Consider the following 15,206-nt stretch of genomic DNA (forward strand, 5'->3'; position numbering starts at 1 on the left):
GAGTTCGGCAACAGTGGTGGACTCAAATAGTTTGGTTTGGAAGACACTACACGAAGAACAGAAACAATCCATCAATATAGCCAAAACAATGTTTCCTATTGGTCTAAAATAAGTAGGCTATGGGGGATTTATGCAGTGGGGATAAAACATTTTTTTTTTTTAATTTAAACTCGTAATATTAGCCAAACCAAATAGGATCTAAATGTAGTCTCATCATATCCTTAAGCTAGCTGTTGAGCTATGAGCTTTCTTTCTCTTAGAAATCAGAGTAACTATTTCTTCTACATTATTGTGATTTGTCGTGGGGAGGGTAGGGAGGGTAGGGTAAAAGCAACATTGTGAGCAAGTTCACTGACCCGTGTTGATTCAGAGAGAACACAGTAAGGAAGAAGTCATGGGTCTCTTACTCTGTTACACTCCGTTCTATCACTTTCTCTTCCGCTATCTATGGGCACGCAGAGAATACAGTAGAGCAGATTCAGGGCAGGCATCCACAGTGAACTTTCCACTAAATTCCATTCAGGAGAGAACAGAAGTGGTGTAAGCCAGGCTGAGGATACAGAGAGATGCCATCTGTTGTGACAAAAGAGTAAAACAACATCCCAGGCTTCCATGGTATGTTGTACAGAATATGAATTGTCTTGACTTTATAAACACAGAAGGGTTAGGCTGTGTGTAAAGTAGATGGCACAGTGAGTGAAACTCAACGCCAAGAGGTCATCATTCACTCTACAAGCAGAACAAGTCGAACTTATTGGCCCAATGTGGGAATTTCCACAGTGATGTTTTGATGTCTTTGTCGTGACTACAGTTAGGTTATTGTCAAGCAAATAACTGCCGGTCTTTGGTAATTGACAAATATGTTTAGCATCTCCTGGCTTCCACGCATAGCCTTCAAGCCACTGACGCAGACCTTTGGACCGTCTACATTTTAAAAAGTCTAATAAGTCCATTTAATATAGCCTACACAATCACAATAAATCCATTATTTATTTTAGACAAGTCTACATAAACATGATATGAAGAAAATGTAGTCCATTTCAGAAGAACAGAATAGCATACTTTGAGTTGTCCTTATGTTAGGTCTTGATCTGGCTATGCCATATGGCTGTGAGCTGCACTAGTTAATTTAGCAGACAACATTTGCTTAGAATTCCGTGGCATCATTTTGTATTATTTTATAGTATGAAGAATATAATTGAACATAGCTTGCTAAAATAGAAAGGATATATTCTGCCAACAATTTCAAAGGAAGTGCATACATGCGCACAGCCGGTTATTTCAAACATGAACATATGCTTTATTCTGTGTTGAGCGGTTAACAAAGAAACTGGTCCTCCTATATGCTTCATTTAGAGGTATTTATGCAACTTTAGTTGTGATACAAATGTCGGGCAATATGATTGGATTTTTAATACATTCTATGGCTGCATGATGGGATTCTAATGATGATTTGAAAAAAGTCGCAAGATGCACACACTTCAATGGTGGAAATTATCTTCCCCAAACTTGAAACTCATGCACTGTGTATATTATGCGAGTTAGGTATCGGTTATATAGCAGATTAATGTCCTTAATCTGAAGAAGAAGAAGTTATTTGGCCACTTTGGTTGTGATACAAACCTAATGAAAACATATAGGCCTATGGGCTAGGCTACATGAGGTGTGATACTAACCTTATTAAAACATATAGGCCTATGGGCTAGGCTACATGAGATGTGATACTAACCTTATTAAAACATATAGGCCTATGGGCTAGGCTACATGAGGTGTGATAACCTTATTAAAACATATAGGCCTATGGGCTAGGCTACATGAGGTGTGATACTAACCTTATTAAAACATGTAGGCCTATGGGCTAGGCTACATGAGGTGTGATACTAACCTTATTAAAACATATAGGCCTATGGGCTAGGCTACATGAGAGGTGATACTAACCTTATTAAAACATATAGGCCTATGGGCTAGGCTACATGAGGTGTGATACTAACCTTATTAAAACATGTAGGCCTATGGGCTAGGCTACATGAGGTGTGATACTAACCTTATTAAAACATATAGGCCTATGGGCTAGGCTACATGAGATGTGATACTAACCTTATTAAAACATATAGGCCTATGGGCTAGGCTACATGAGGTGTGATACTAACCTTATTAAAACATATAGGCCTATGGGCTAGGCTACATGAGATGTGATACTAACCTTATTAAAACATATAGGCCTATGGGCTAGGCTACATGAGGTGTGATACTAACCTTATTAAAACATATAGGCCTATGGGCTAGGCTACATGAGGTGTGATACTAACCTTATTAAAACATGTAGGCCTATGGGCTAGGCTACATGAGGTGTGATACTAACCTTATTAAAACATATAGGCCTATGGGCTAGGCTACATGAGATGTGATACTAACCTTATTAAAACATATAGGCCTATGGGCTAGGCTACATGAGGTGTGATACTAACCTTATTAAAACATATAGGCCTATGGGCTAGGCTACATGAGATGTGATACTAACCTTATTAAAACATGTAGGCCTATGGGCTAGGCTACATGAGGTGTGATACTAACCTTATTAAAACATATAGGCCTATGGGCTAGGCTACATGAGGTGTGATACTAACCTTATTAAAACATGTAGGCCTATGGGCTAGGCTACATGAGGTGTGATACTAACCTTATTAAAACATATAGGCCTATGGGCTAGGCTACATGAGATGTGATACTAACCTTATTAAAACATATAGGCCTATGGGCTAGGCTACATGAGGTGTGATACTAACCTTATTAAAACATATAGGCCTATGGGCTAGGCTACATGAGATGTGATACTAACCTTATTAAAACATATAGGCCTATGGGCTAGGCTACATGAGGTGTGATACTAACCTTATTAAAACATATAGGCCTATGGGCTAGGCTACATGAGATGTGATACTAACCTTATTAAAACATGTAGGCCTATGGGCTAGGCTACATGAGGTGTGCGACTTTGAGTTGAAAAAGTAGCAAAAAAAGAAATGCTCTGTTCCTTGACTTACTGCACAAGCTGAGTATCATTCAAGGGATAGGCTAATATTGTCACCAACCAGACTACGCTAGATTTAATGTTCTTTACATACAGTGCACAAAATAATATGGGTGTGAAATTAGTTTAGATTTAGAATGGACCATGATCATGCACCTGTCGGGGTATAGGGGTATTGTTGGAAAAAATACATGTATTTAAACAGCGAAAGGAGGATGCTTTTAATGTGGTTCATTTTCATGCCAGCCGTGTAGGCTATACTCCTGTTGTAAAGCGAAGCAATGTGCTTAATATTAGGAAAGTTGATAGATAAATACATATAGTAGGCCTAGCCTATAGAAAGCTGATGGGATCCTCCACTTTTTAATAGATGTCATCAAAACTTTGTTTTCTCACGCAATTGCATAGCCGATAGAAAGATTTCACAAAATGAGCTCATGGGCAATAATGAACTATTTGATTAGATTTCAGTACATTTGCATTGACGTCAGAGTGATTAGAGGGACAATAGAGTACTGAGTACCAGGCAGTTAGAAAGTTTGGTAGGTTACTAATGATCAGCAGCATCAGAGCTTGGAGAAGCCTATTTACGTGACTAAACGGTCATGTGGAATTTGAATGCCGTTATGACCGCTGGTGTGGAGGTAATACGGTAAGCCGTAACAGCCCTAGTTACAACTGGTAACTTCAGGTCAGAAACAAACCATACTAGTGCAGAAAAATTCCACACCACAGATAATAATTTCCATGACAGCTGCCAAAGGCACATTGGACAATGCAACGTGTAAGAGCAAAAGAAGAAAAATAAATGTATTTTGATCTGGCAAAACCACAACCATCCAATAAAAAAGGCAGCGAGATTCACTTATGCACTGTATCACAAGTCTTTATAAACCACAATCTCTCACTCCACTAACCATGAGGACAGTCTTGGCGGAAGAGTGTGAGTGGCGGAGGCTGTGGAAGGCCAGCAGGCCCAGCAGGCTGTAGAAGGCCAGGGTGGCCAGGTTCCTCAGGTCGAGAGGGCTTTCCACCAGAGGAATGGTACCCATGGTCCAATCACAGCAGAGCTCCGAGGGGTTCAGAAGGAGCCAGGCATTCAATGGCAGCAGGTAGTTGAAGGTCAGCTGCCGGGCCGGAGTCGGGCTGACAGCCGCGGGGTTGTCAAACCTGGAGAAGAGAGGGGAAATGATGTTAGGGACCATATAGGATGGAATCACAAGCTAGAATATAAAATAAATAAAATCTGATTTTCTAAATGGCGATGGTCTATTTCCGGTCCTTGTTAAAGGTAACAATCCTTAGTGGAAGTGCCTACTATTATGCACATTATTCGTCCATTGTGGGAATTTATGAAAAAACAAATGTAGTACAACCGAAGCGAAAGGGTTATAAATGCTAATGGCTGCTAATCTGGTTTTATCCTGTAAGTGGCACTTCGTGCTCTTTTCAAGGAATGGGACCCAACTTCTTAAAGGCCCTAGGATCCATGTGTACAGGGGTGGTCTGCCAGTCAAAAGGACGACAACACTACATGGGATGGGGAAGGTTTTAGAGCCAGCTTAGGACAACTTAGAGCCAGCTGGAGATACAGTATGCTTAGCAGGGCATCTATCAAGGTACAGCTTCGTGGATAACGGAAAGGCGTTGATTCTGGTGGTACTGGTAGATATGAATAAGTATCTTAAATTAGTGGCAAGGATAGTGGTAAGTACACTACATGACCAAAAGTATGTGGATGCCTGTTCGTCGAACATCTCATTCCAAAATCATGGGCATTAATACAGAGTTGCCCCCCCCCCCTTTGCTACTATAACAACATCCACTTTTCTGGGAAGGCTTTCCACTAGACGTTGGAACATTGCTTCCATTCAGCCACAAGAGCATTAGTAAGGTCGGGCACTGATGTGGGGCAATTAGGCCTGGCTCGCAGTCCGAGTTTCAATTCATCCCAAAGGTGTTTGATGGGGTTGAGGTCAGGGCTCTGTACAGGGCAGTCAAATTATTACACAACAACCTCAAACCATTTCTGTATGAACCTTGCGTTGTGCACGGAACTAAGGGGCTTAGCCCGAATCATGAAAAACAGCCCCAAACCATTATTCCTCCTCCATCAAACTTCACAGTTGGTATTGTGCATACGGGCAGGTAGCGTTCTCCTGGCATCCACCAAACCCAGATTAGTCCGTTGGACTATCAGATGGTGAAGAGTGATTCATCACTCCAGAGAACACATTTCCACTGCTTATGAGTCCAATACACCCATAGTGATCTTAGGATTGTGTGTGGCTGCTCCTGTTCTAATGCTGACGTACCTCCCAGAGGCAGTTTGGAACTCTGTAGTGAGTGCTGAAACCGAGGACAGATGATTTTTTACACGCTATGCGCTTCAGCATATGGCGGTCCCGTTCTGTGAGCTTGTGTGGCCGACCACTTCGCGGCTGAGCAGTTGTTGCTCCTAGACTGTTCCACTTCCCAGTAACAGCACCAAGTTGACCGGGGCAGCTCAGCAGGGCAGTAATTTGACGAACTGGCTTGTTGGATAGGTGGCATCCTATGACGGTGCAACATTGAAAGGGACTGAGCTTTTCAGTAAGGCCATTCTACTACCATTGTTTGTCTATGGACATTGCATGGCTGTGTGCTCGATTATATACCTGTCAGCAACGGGAGTGGCTGAAATAGTCGAATCCACTAATTTGAAGAGATTCTGAATATTATGGACACTTTGGAATTGACTGATATTTGGAGGCTTAAAAACCCAGATCTCGTAATATATAATTGGAGGAGGCTTAATCAAGCTAGTCGGATTGATTATTTTCTCATATCCTTTTCAATGGTGGCAAAAGTGAAGAAAAGTATTGATTGAGGAAATAAGATCAACTTATATCCCTCCATATAACTATGACAGACTTTCCATGAGGAAATTTAACTATGGTTTATTGACTGACAGTACTTCCTTGGCAAAAACTAAAGAATTCATATAACTTTTTTTTTGCACAATACAGGAACAGCAGACCCACTTATTGCATGGTATGGCTTTAAAATGTGCCTTTAGGGTCAATTCAATGACATTTCCATTGCAAAAACGGTATCGGTCAAGACTTACAACAGAAATAGAAAATCTAACATTACAAAAAGCAAAACAATAGGACTTTATTGAGGAAAGATAGGGTTTCATTCATCTAAAACCAGCAAATTAGATGAAGTTTTTCCTAAACCTTTAATATAGAAACGCAACCAAAAATAACCTACAGAAAATAGACTTAACAAAAATATAAAATGCACCACGCAACAATCAACGATTTTGCAGAGTTACAGTTCATAAGGAAATCAGTCAATTTAAATAAATGAATGAGTCCCTAATCTATGGATTTCACGACTGGGGAGGGGCGCAGCCATGGCTAGTCCTGGAAGGGCATAGGCCCACCCACTGGGGAGCCAGGTCCAGCCAATCAGAATGAGCCCCCCCCCCCCAAAAGGGCTTCATTACAGACATAAATACACCTCAGTCTTATCAGTTGTCAGATGAGCCCACAGGTGAAAGAAGCTGGATGGTCCTGGGCTGGCATGATTACACGTGGTTGTGAGGCTGGTTGGATATGTCGCTAAATTCTCAAAAACAAGGGAGGTGGCTTAGGGTAGAGAAATTAACATTACATTCTCTGGCAACAGCTCTGGTGGACATTCCTGCAGTCAGCATGCCAATTACATGATCCCTCAAAAGTTGAGACATCTGTGGCATTGTGTTGTGTGACAAAACTGCACATTTTAGAGTAACCTTTTAATGTCCCCAGCAAAACGTGCACCGGTGTAATGATCATGCTGTCAGCTTCTTAATATGCCACACCTGTCAGGTGGATGGATTATCTTGGCAAAGAAGAAATGCTCACTAAAAAGGATGTAAACAAATGTGTACAAAATTGGAGAGAATTAAGCCTTGGAACATTTCTGGGATCTTTTATTTCAGCTTATGAAATATGGGACCAACACTTTACACGTTGCATATATATTGTTGTTCAGTATAGTTACAAACGATGGACAAATCCATATCTCACCAAAGGAGATTTTAAACAAATGTTCTCGTCAAGTTGACCTTGGTCAGTCAATTGTCAGCTCCTCCCTCTGTATCTGGCTTGACTGTTAACCAGTCAACTTCTAGTGAATCTTTCTTTTTATTTAAACAATTTACTACCTGTGATGTGCTAGATGCCTTACTCCAGATTGATGTAAAACAAATCCACTGGGGCTGATATGTTTCATGCATTTGTGATGCAGCTCTGCCCCAGATTGATGAATCATTATCCACTTAAAAAAAAAAAACCTGACACATATATCTGTTACTATGCCCAAGGTTTTGAAGGTGGCCCCTTCACAAAAGGTGGTGATCCTTGTGACCTAAATAATTATGAACCTATTTCTAAACTTTCTTGCCAAGCTAAAATATTAGAATCGTTGATTCCTTCTCAGCTAAGAACTTTCTTATCTTTGAAATATGTTATAAATGTACATCAGTCAGTTTTAGACCAGGCCATAGCACTATCTCTGCTGTATCCCAAGTTATAAACAATGTGGTTAACTGTATGGATAAAAGGCAACATTGTGCTGCCCTCTTCATTGACCTTCCATACTGTTGATCACTCACTACTAATTCAGAGGCTTTCCTCAATTGGTCTAGATCAGACTAAATTGTAACTGGTGTAAAAGTACTTGACAGATAGAACTGTGTATCTACTGATGGTATAACTACTGCAGGGGTCAATGCTTTGTCCTTCTTACGATTTACATTACCAATATTGACTTGTCTGTAAAAATGAAATTAATGAAATTAATTGAATTCAGGTAAAACTAAGTATATATTGTTCTCTAGAGCACATACAAATGACTGACGATTTCAACATACAGTTGAAGTGGGAAGTTTACATACACTTAGGTTGGAGTCAATAAAACTCGCCTTTCAACCAATCAATCAATCAATCAAATTTTATTTATATAGCCCTTCGTACATCAGCTGATATCTCAAAGTGCTGTACAGAAACCCAGCTTAAAACCCCAAACAGCAAGCAATGCAGGTGTAGAAGCACGGTGGCTAGGAAAAACTCCCGAGACAGGCCAAAACCTAGGAAGAAACCTAGAGAGGAACCAGGCTATGTGGGGTGGCCAGTCCTCTTCTGGCTGTGCCGGGTGGAGATTATAACAGAACATGGCCAAGATGTTCATATGTTCATAAATGACCAGCATGGTCGAATAATAACAAGGCAGAACAGTTGAAACTGGAGCAGCAGCACAGTCAGGTGGACTGGGGACAGCAAGGAGTCAGGAGTCATCAACCACTCCACAAATGTCTTATTAACGAACTAGTTTTGGCAAGTCGGTTTGGACATCTACTTTGTGCATGACACATACGTTTTCCAACAATTATTTCACTTATAATTCACTATCACAATTCCAGTGGGTCAGAAGTTTAAATACACTAAGTTGACTGCGTCTTTAAACAGCTTGCAAAATTCCAGAAAATTATGTTATTGCTTTACAAGCTTCTGATAGGCTAATCGACATAATTTGAGTCAATTGGAGGTGTACCTGTGAATGTATTTCAAGGCCTACCTTCAAACTTAGTGCCTCTTTGCTTGCAATCATGAGAAAATCAAAAGAAATCAGCCAAGACCTCAGAAAACAATTGTAGACCTCCACAAGTCTGGTTTATCCTTGGGAGCAATTTCCAAACGCCTGAAGGTACCACGTTCATCTGTACAAACAATAATACGCAAGTGTAAACACCATGGGACCACGCAGCCGTCATACCGCCCAGGAAGTAGACGTGTTCAGTCTCCTAGAGATTAATGTACTTTGGTGCGAAAAGTGCAAATCAATCCCAGAACAGCAGCAAGCAAAGGACCTTGTGAAGATGCTGGAGGAAACAGGTACAAAAGTATCTATATCCACAGTAAAACAAGTCCTATATCAACATAACCTGAAAGGCCACTCAGCAAGGAAGAAGCCACTACTCCAAAACCCCCATAAAAAAGCAAGACTACGGTTTGCAATTGCACATGGGGACAAAGATCCTACTTTTTGAAGAAATGTCCTCTGGTCTGACGAAACAAAAATAGAACTGTTTGGCCATAATGACCATCATTATGTTGGAGGAAAAAGGGGGAGGCTTGCAAGCCGAAGAACACCATCCCAACCATGAAGCACGGGGGTGGCAGCATCATGTTGTGGGGGTGCTTTCCTACATGAGGGACTGGTGCACTTCACAAAATAGATGGCATCATGAGGCAGGAAAATTGTGGATATATTGAAGCCAACATCAAGACATCAGTCAGAAAGTTAAAGCTTGGTTGTAAAATGGGTCTTCCAAATGGACAATGACCCCAAGCATACCCACAAAGTTGTGGCAAAATGGCTTAAGGAAAACAATGTCAAGGTATTGGAGTGGCCATCACAAAGCCCTGACCTGAATCCTATAGAACATTTGGGGGCAGAACTGGAAAAAAAACGTATGCGAGCAAGGAGGCTTAAAAAACTTACTCGGTTAAACCTGCTCTGTCAGGAGGAATGGGCCAAAATCCACCCAACTTATTGTGGGAAGTTTGTGGAAGGATACCCAAAACATTTGACCCAATTTAAACAATTTAAAAGGCAATGCTACCGAATACTAATTGAGTGTATGTAAACTTCTGATCCACTGGGAATGTGATTAAATAAATACAAAATTAAATAAATCATTATCTCTACTATTATTCTGACATTTCACATTCTTAAAATAAAGTGTGGATCCTAACTGTCCCAAGTCAGGGAATTTTTACTATGATTAAATGTCAGGATTGTGAAAAACTGAGTTGAAATGTATTTGGCTGAGGTGTATGTAAACTTCCGACTTCAACTGTATGTACTTTTGGATGGTGTCCAAATTTTTGTGTTCCTGCTTTGAAATATTAGGACATCTGGATAGATGAAAATCTGTATTTTTTTTTGTTAAAGCATATTGATGAGTTAAGAAGGTGAGAATAATAATGGTCATCTTGTATATTAATAGGTCATGCCTCTTGCTATAATATAATAATAATATAATATATGCCATTTAGCTGACGCTTTTATCCAAAGCGACTTACAGTCATGTGTGCATACATTCTACGTATGGGTGGTCCCGGGAATCGAACCCACTACCCTGGCGTTACAAGCGCCATGCTCTACCAACTGAGCCACAGAAGGACCAACTTCTGCTAAATAGTAGAAAGCAGATTACTCAGTAGAAGTTCCAATCGTTGCAAGACTGTGGCAACAATCTATATGAACACAGTTGCCACTTCTTTAAAAGCCTTGAGATGCAGTTGATCATAGCGCTCTGTGCTTTATTACAGGCGTTAGTTCTAGTACTCATTATTGCATTATCTACCACTAAGTTGGTTGGCCCTCTGATGTCACGTAGGTTGACACATTATGTTTTCATATATAAAGCCCTTTTACAAAAGCTCCCGCTGTACCTAACATCAACACTAAACTTTAGACATGAGTTACCAAACCTAGTCTCAGGGATGGAAATTCCTTTGGTCTCTATTGAGTTAGGTAAATCAACTTTCAGTTTTCTTGCACCTTATTTGTGGAATAATCTTGAAAATTTTCTTAAAATGTGGTGCCTCTAGGGAAATTCAGAAAGCTGATTGAGGACCTTATTACTGGTGAAGGTGTTTGTTTTTTTATTACAATTTTTTTATTACTATTTTATCTTTCATTATGTATTTATATTTTGAGGTGTGTCTTTTCTGTCATTTATATAATTCAGGGCTCATTTGTAAAATAAACCTTGGTGTCAGTATGTCTCCCTGATAAAATAACGGTTAAATTTACATATTTTTTTTATTCTCCTACCTCAGATGACGATGAGTTTCGTGACATCCTTTCACCCCCAAAATAATGTTAAACTATCTGCGACACACAAAACATTTTTGTTCAGGCCTAATTACATTGGATAATTAAAGTTGAAAATGGATCCTTTCAGATAGGGAAAACCCCTGGCCTTGATGGCATTCAAGTAGATATATCAAACTTTTTATGAACCATTTTAAGATCCATTATCATCATCATGATTTAATTACTCTTATATAAATGTCAAACTGCCGGACAAACAAAAAGAGGGACGGATCTCTCTCCAACTGAAGCAGGAGCCAGGGGTGGCAGTACAAAAACCCAGTATGTTAAAAAACATGGAATACCCCTCACCCTTCAATGTTGGGATGCTAAATTATTGGCAAACTGTATTGCTCATAGAATTAAAACGATCGTGACATTTTTCATCCCAATCAGACAGGATTCTTAAAAGGAAGATATATTGGAGACAGACAACTACAACAAATAATTAAATTATGAAAATGCAGGGAAACCAGGTATAATCTTTATAGCAGATTTTGAGAAAGCTTTCAAGACAGTACATCTAGAATCTGTTCAAAAGTGCCTGGTTTTATTTATTTTTTTACTTTGGAGAATCTCTCATAATATGGGTAAAAGTCATGTACAACAATACTTTGTCAAATAAAAAAAATTACTTCTGACAACTTTGAATTGTCAAGAGGATGACAACCTTAAGGGGCAAAACATTTATTGATTAGAGACAAAAGTATTAAATGTACGTTGATGATTCAAGTTTGAGTCATCAATCTTCAACCTTGAAGGGCATTAATGAGGACCTGGATAATTTCTCCAGTTTCTCTGGACGGAAACCCAACGACGATAAATGCTATATTTACATAAGTATTCAGAACCTTTACTCAGTACTTTGTTGAAGCACATTTGGCAGCTAAGTCTCGAGTCTTCTTGGGTGTGATGTTACAAGCTTGGCACACCTGTATTTGGGTAGTCTCTCATTCTTCTCTGCAGATCCTCTCAAACTCTGTCAGGTTGGTTGGGGAGCGTTGCTCATTCCCGGTCACAACTTGCAGACTTGTTTTGGAGTTGCTGTGCGTTTTGTTGCCAACCTATTTTGCTACCTGACAACTTCACGGTTTTTAGTTTTTAATTACCGGACGCTTTATCTGGACACGATTCGTCAGGACCTCCAACAGCCGAAGCTAAGTAGTAACATTAACATGATGCCTTCTAATTGCAGTCGCTGTACTCGACTTACGGCGAGGATAGCTTTGCTACAAGCCCAGCTTCAGACGCAATCGTTAGGCAAGGGTAATTTCAGTGTAGGAAAGGATTAAACAGCGTCTGTGCCACCAGTAAGTACAGATAGTAGTATAAATCACCTGGCACAGTCCCCGCAGCCGGACAACTTTCTCACGGTTTCTGGTAGGAACGCTCAACCGGTGTCGCTCATTCAGCCGACAGAAACTTTCAACCGGTTTTCCCCATTAAGCAGCGAGTCGGAGTCAGAGGCCGAGTCTTCTCTGGTCTCTACTCCTCTCGTTACGGGGTCTGAGACGCCGAAGCTTCCCACCATTAGCTCTGACAAATTGAAAACTCTAGTCATTGGTGACTCCATTACCCGCAGTATTAGACTTAAAACGAATCATCCAGCGATCATACACTGTTTACCAGGGGGTAGGGATACCGACGTTAAGGCTAATCTGAAGATGGTGCTGGCGAAAGCTAAAACTGGCGAGTGTAGAGAGTATAGAGATATTGTTATCCACGTCGGCACCAACGATGTTAGGATAAAACAGTCAGAGATCACCAAGCGCAACATAGCTTCTGCGTGTAAATCAGCTAGAAAGATGTGTCGGCATCGAGTAATTGTCTCTGGCCCCCTCCCAGTTAGGGGGAGAGATGAGCTCTACAGCAAAGTCTCACAACTCAATCGCTGGTTGAAAACTGTTTTCTGCCCCTCCCAAAAGATAGAATTTTTAGATAATTGGCCCTCTTTCTGGGACTCACCCACAAACAGGACCAAGCCTGACCTGCTGAGGAGTGACGGACTCCATCCTAGCTGGAGGGGTGCTCTCATCTTATCTACCAACATAGACAGGGCTCTAACTCCTCTAGCTCCACAATGAAATAGGGTGCAGGCCAGGCAGCAGGCTGTTAGCCAGCCTGCCAGCATAGTGGAGTCTGCCACTAGCACAGTCAGTGTAGTCAGCTCAGCTATCACCATTGAGACCGTGTCTGTGCATCGACCTAGGTTGGGCAAAACTAAACATGGCGGTGTTCGCCTTAGTAATCTCACTAGGATAAAGACCACCTCCATTCCTGTCATTATTGAAAGATATCATGATACCTCACATCTCAAAATAGGGCTACTTAATGTTAGATCCCTTACTTCAAAGGCAATTATAGTCAATGAACTAATCACTGATCATAATCTTGATGTGATTGGCCTGACTGAAACATGGCTTAAGCCTGATGAATTTACTGTGTTAAATGAGGCCTCACCTCCTGGCTACACTAGTGACCATATCCCCCGTCCATCACGCAAAGGCGGAGGTGTTGCTAACATTTACGATAGCAAATTTCAATTTACAAAAACAAAAAATGACGTTTTCGTCTTTTGAGCTTTTAGTCATGAAATCTATGCAGCCTACTCAATCACTTTTTATAGCTACTGTTTACAGGCTTCCTGGGCCATATACAGTGTTCCTCACTGAGTTCCCTGAATTCCTATCGGACGTTGTAGTCATAGCAGATAATATTCTAATCTTTGGTGACTTTAATATTCACATGGAAAAGTCCACAGACCCACTCCAAAAGGCTTTCGGAGCCATCATTGACTCAGTGGGTTTTGTCCAACATGTCTCTAGACCCACTCACTGTCACAGTCATACGCTGGACCTAGTTTTGTCCCATGGAATACATGTTGTGGATCTTAATGTTTTTCCTCATAATCCTGGACTATCGGACCACTATTTTATTACGTTTGCAATTGCAACAAATAATCTGCTCAGACCACAACCAAGGAACATCAAAAGCTGTGCTATAAATTCACAGAAAACACAAAGATTCGTTGATGTCCTTCCAGATTCCCTCTGTCTACCCAAGGATGCCAGAGGACAAAAATCAGTTAAACACCGAACTGAGGAACTCAATTTAACCTTGCGCAATACCCTAGATGCAGTTGCACCCCTAAAAACTAAAAAAATGTATCATAAGAAACTAGCTCCCTGGTACACAGAAAATACCCGAGCTCTGAAGCAAGCTTCCAGAAAATTGGAACGGAAATGGCGCCACACCAAACTGGAAGTCTTCCGACAAGCTTGGAAAGACAGTACCGTGCAGTACCGAAGAGCCCTTACTGCTGCTCGATCATCCTATTTTTCTAACTTAATTGAGGAAAATAAGAACAATCCGAAATTCCTTTTTGATACTGTCGCAAAGCTAACTAAAAAGCAACATTCCCCAAGAGAGGATGACTTTCACTTTAGCAGTGATAAATTAATGAACTTCTTTGAGGAAAAGATTATGATTATTAGAAAGCAAATTACAGACTCCTCTTTAAATCTGCGTATTCCTTCAAAGCTCAGTTGTCCTGAGTCTGCACAACTCTCCCAGGACCTAGGATCAAGAGAGACGCTCAAGTGTTTTAGTACTATATCTCTTGACACAATGATGAAAATAATCATGGCCTCTAAACCGTCAAGCTGAATACTGGACCCTATTCCAACTAAACTACTGAAAGAGCTGCTTCCTGTGCTTGGTCCTCCTATGTTGAACATAATAAACGGCTCTCTATCCACCGGATGTGTACCAAACTCACTAAAAGTGGCAGTAATAAATCCTCTCTTGAAAAAGCCAAACCGTGACCCAGAAAATATAAAAAACTATCGGCCTATATTGAATCTTCCATTCCTCTCAAAATTTTTAGAAAAGGCTGTTGCGCAGCAACTTACTGCCTTCCTGAAGACAAACAATGTATACGAAATGCTTCAGTCTGGTTTTAGACCCCATCATAGCACTGAGATGGCACTTGTGAAGGTGGTAAATTACATTTTAATGGCATCGGACCGAGGCTCTGCATCTGTCCTCAAGCTCCTAGACCTTAGTGCTGCTTTTGATACCATCGATCACCACATTCATTTGCAGAGATTGGATACCCAAATTGGCCTACACGGTCAAGTTCTGGCCTGGTTTAGATCTTATCTGTCGGAAAGATATCAGTTTGTCTGTGAATGGTTTGTCCTCTGACAAATCAACTGTAAATTTCGGTGTTCCTCAAGGTTCCGTTTTAGGACCACTATTG

The 15,206-nt window shown here is 40.7% G+C and overlaps 1 protein-coding gene and 1 long non-coding RNA gene across 2 annotated transcripts in view; one reads left to right on the forward strand and one right to left on the reverse strand.

The window, feature by feature from the left end:
- Positions 1-15,206, reverse strand: part of tmtc3 (transmembrane O-mannosyltransferase targeting cadherins 3) — a 127,056-nt gene that overhangs the window by 45,785 nt on the left and 66,065 nt on the right. The window contains exon 7 of the mRNA XM_035790064.2: positions 3,949-4,201. Within this exon, the coding sequence (XP_035645957.1) occupies positions 3,949-4,201 (253 nt within the window). The remainder of the gene's footprint in view (positions 1-3,948; positions 4,202-15,206) is intronic.
- Positions 1,002-2,887, forward strand: LOC127908319 (uncharacterized). The gene is made up of 3 exons (XR_008066809.1): positions 1,002-1,874; positions 1,928-2,561; positions 2,774-2,887. It is a non-coding gene; the product is annotated as an uncharacterized LOC127908319 (long non-coding RNA).

Source organism: Oncorhynchus keta, chromosome 17, assembly GCF_023373465.1.
Source record: "Oncorhynchus keta strain PuntledgeMale-10-30-2019 chromosome 17, Oket_V2, whole genome shotgun sequence".
In the NCBI taxonomy this organism is placed as follows: domain Eukaryota; kingdom Metazoa; phylum Chordata; class Actinopteri; order Salmoniformes; family Salmonidae; genus Oncorhynchus; species Oncorhynchus keta.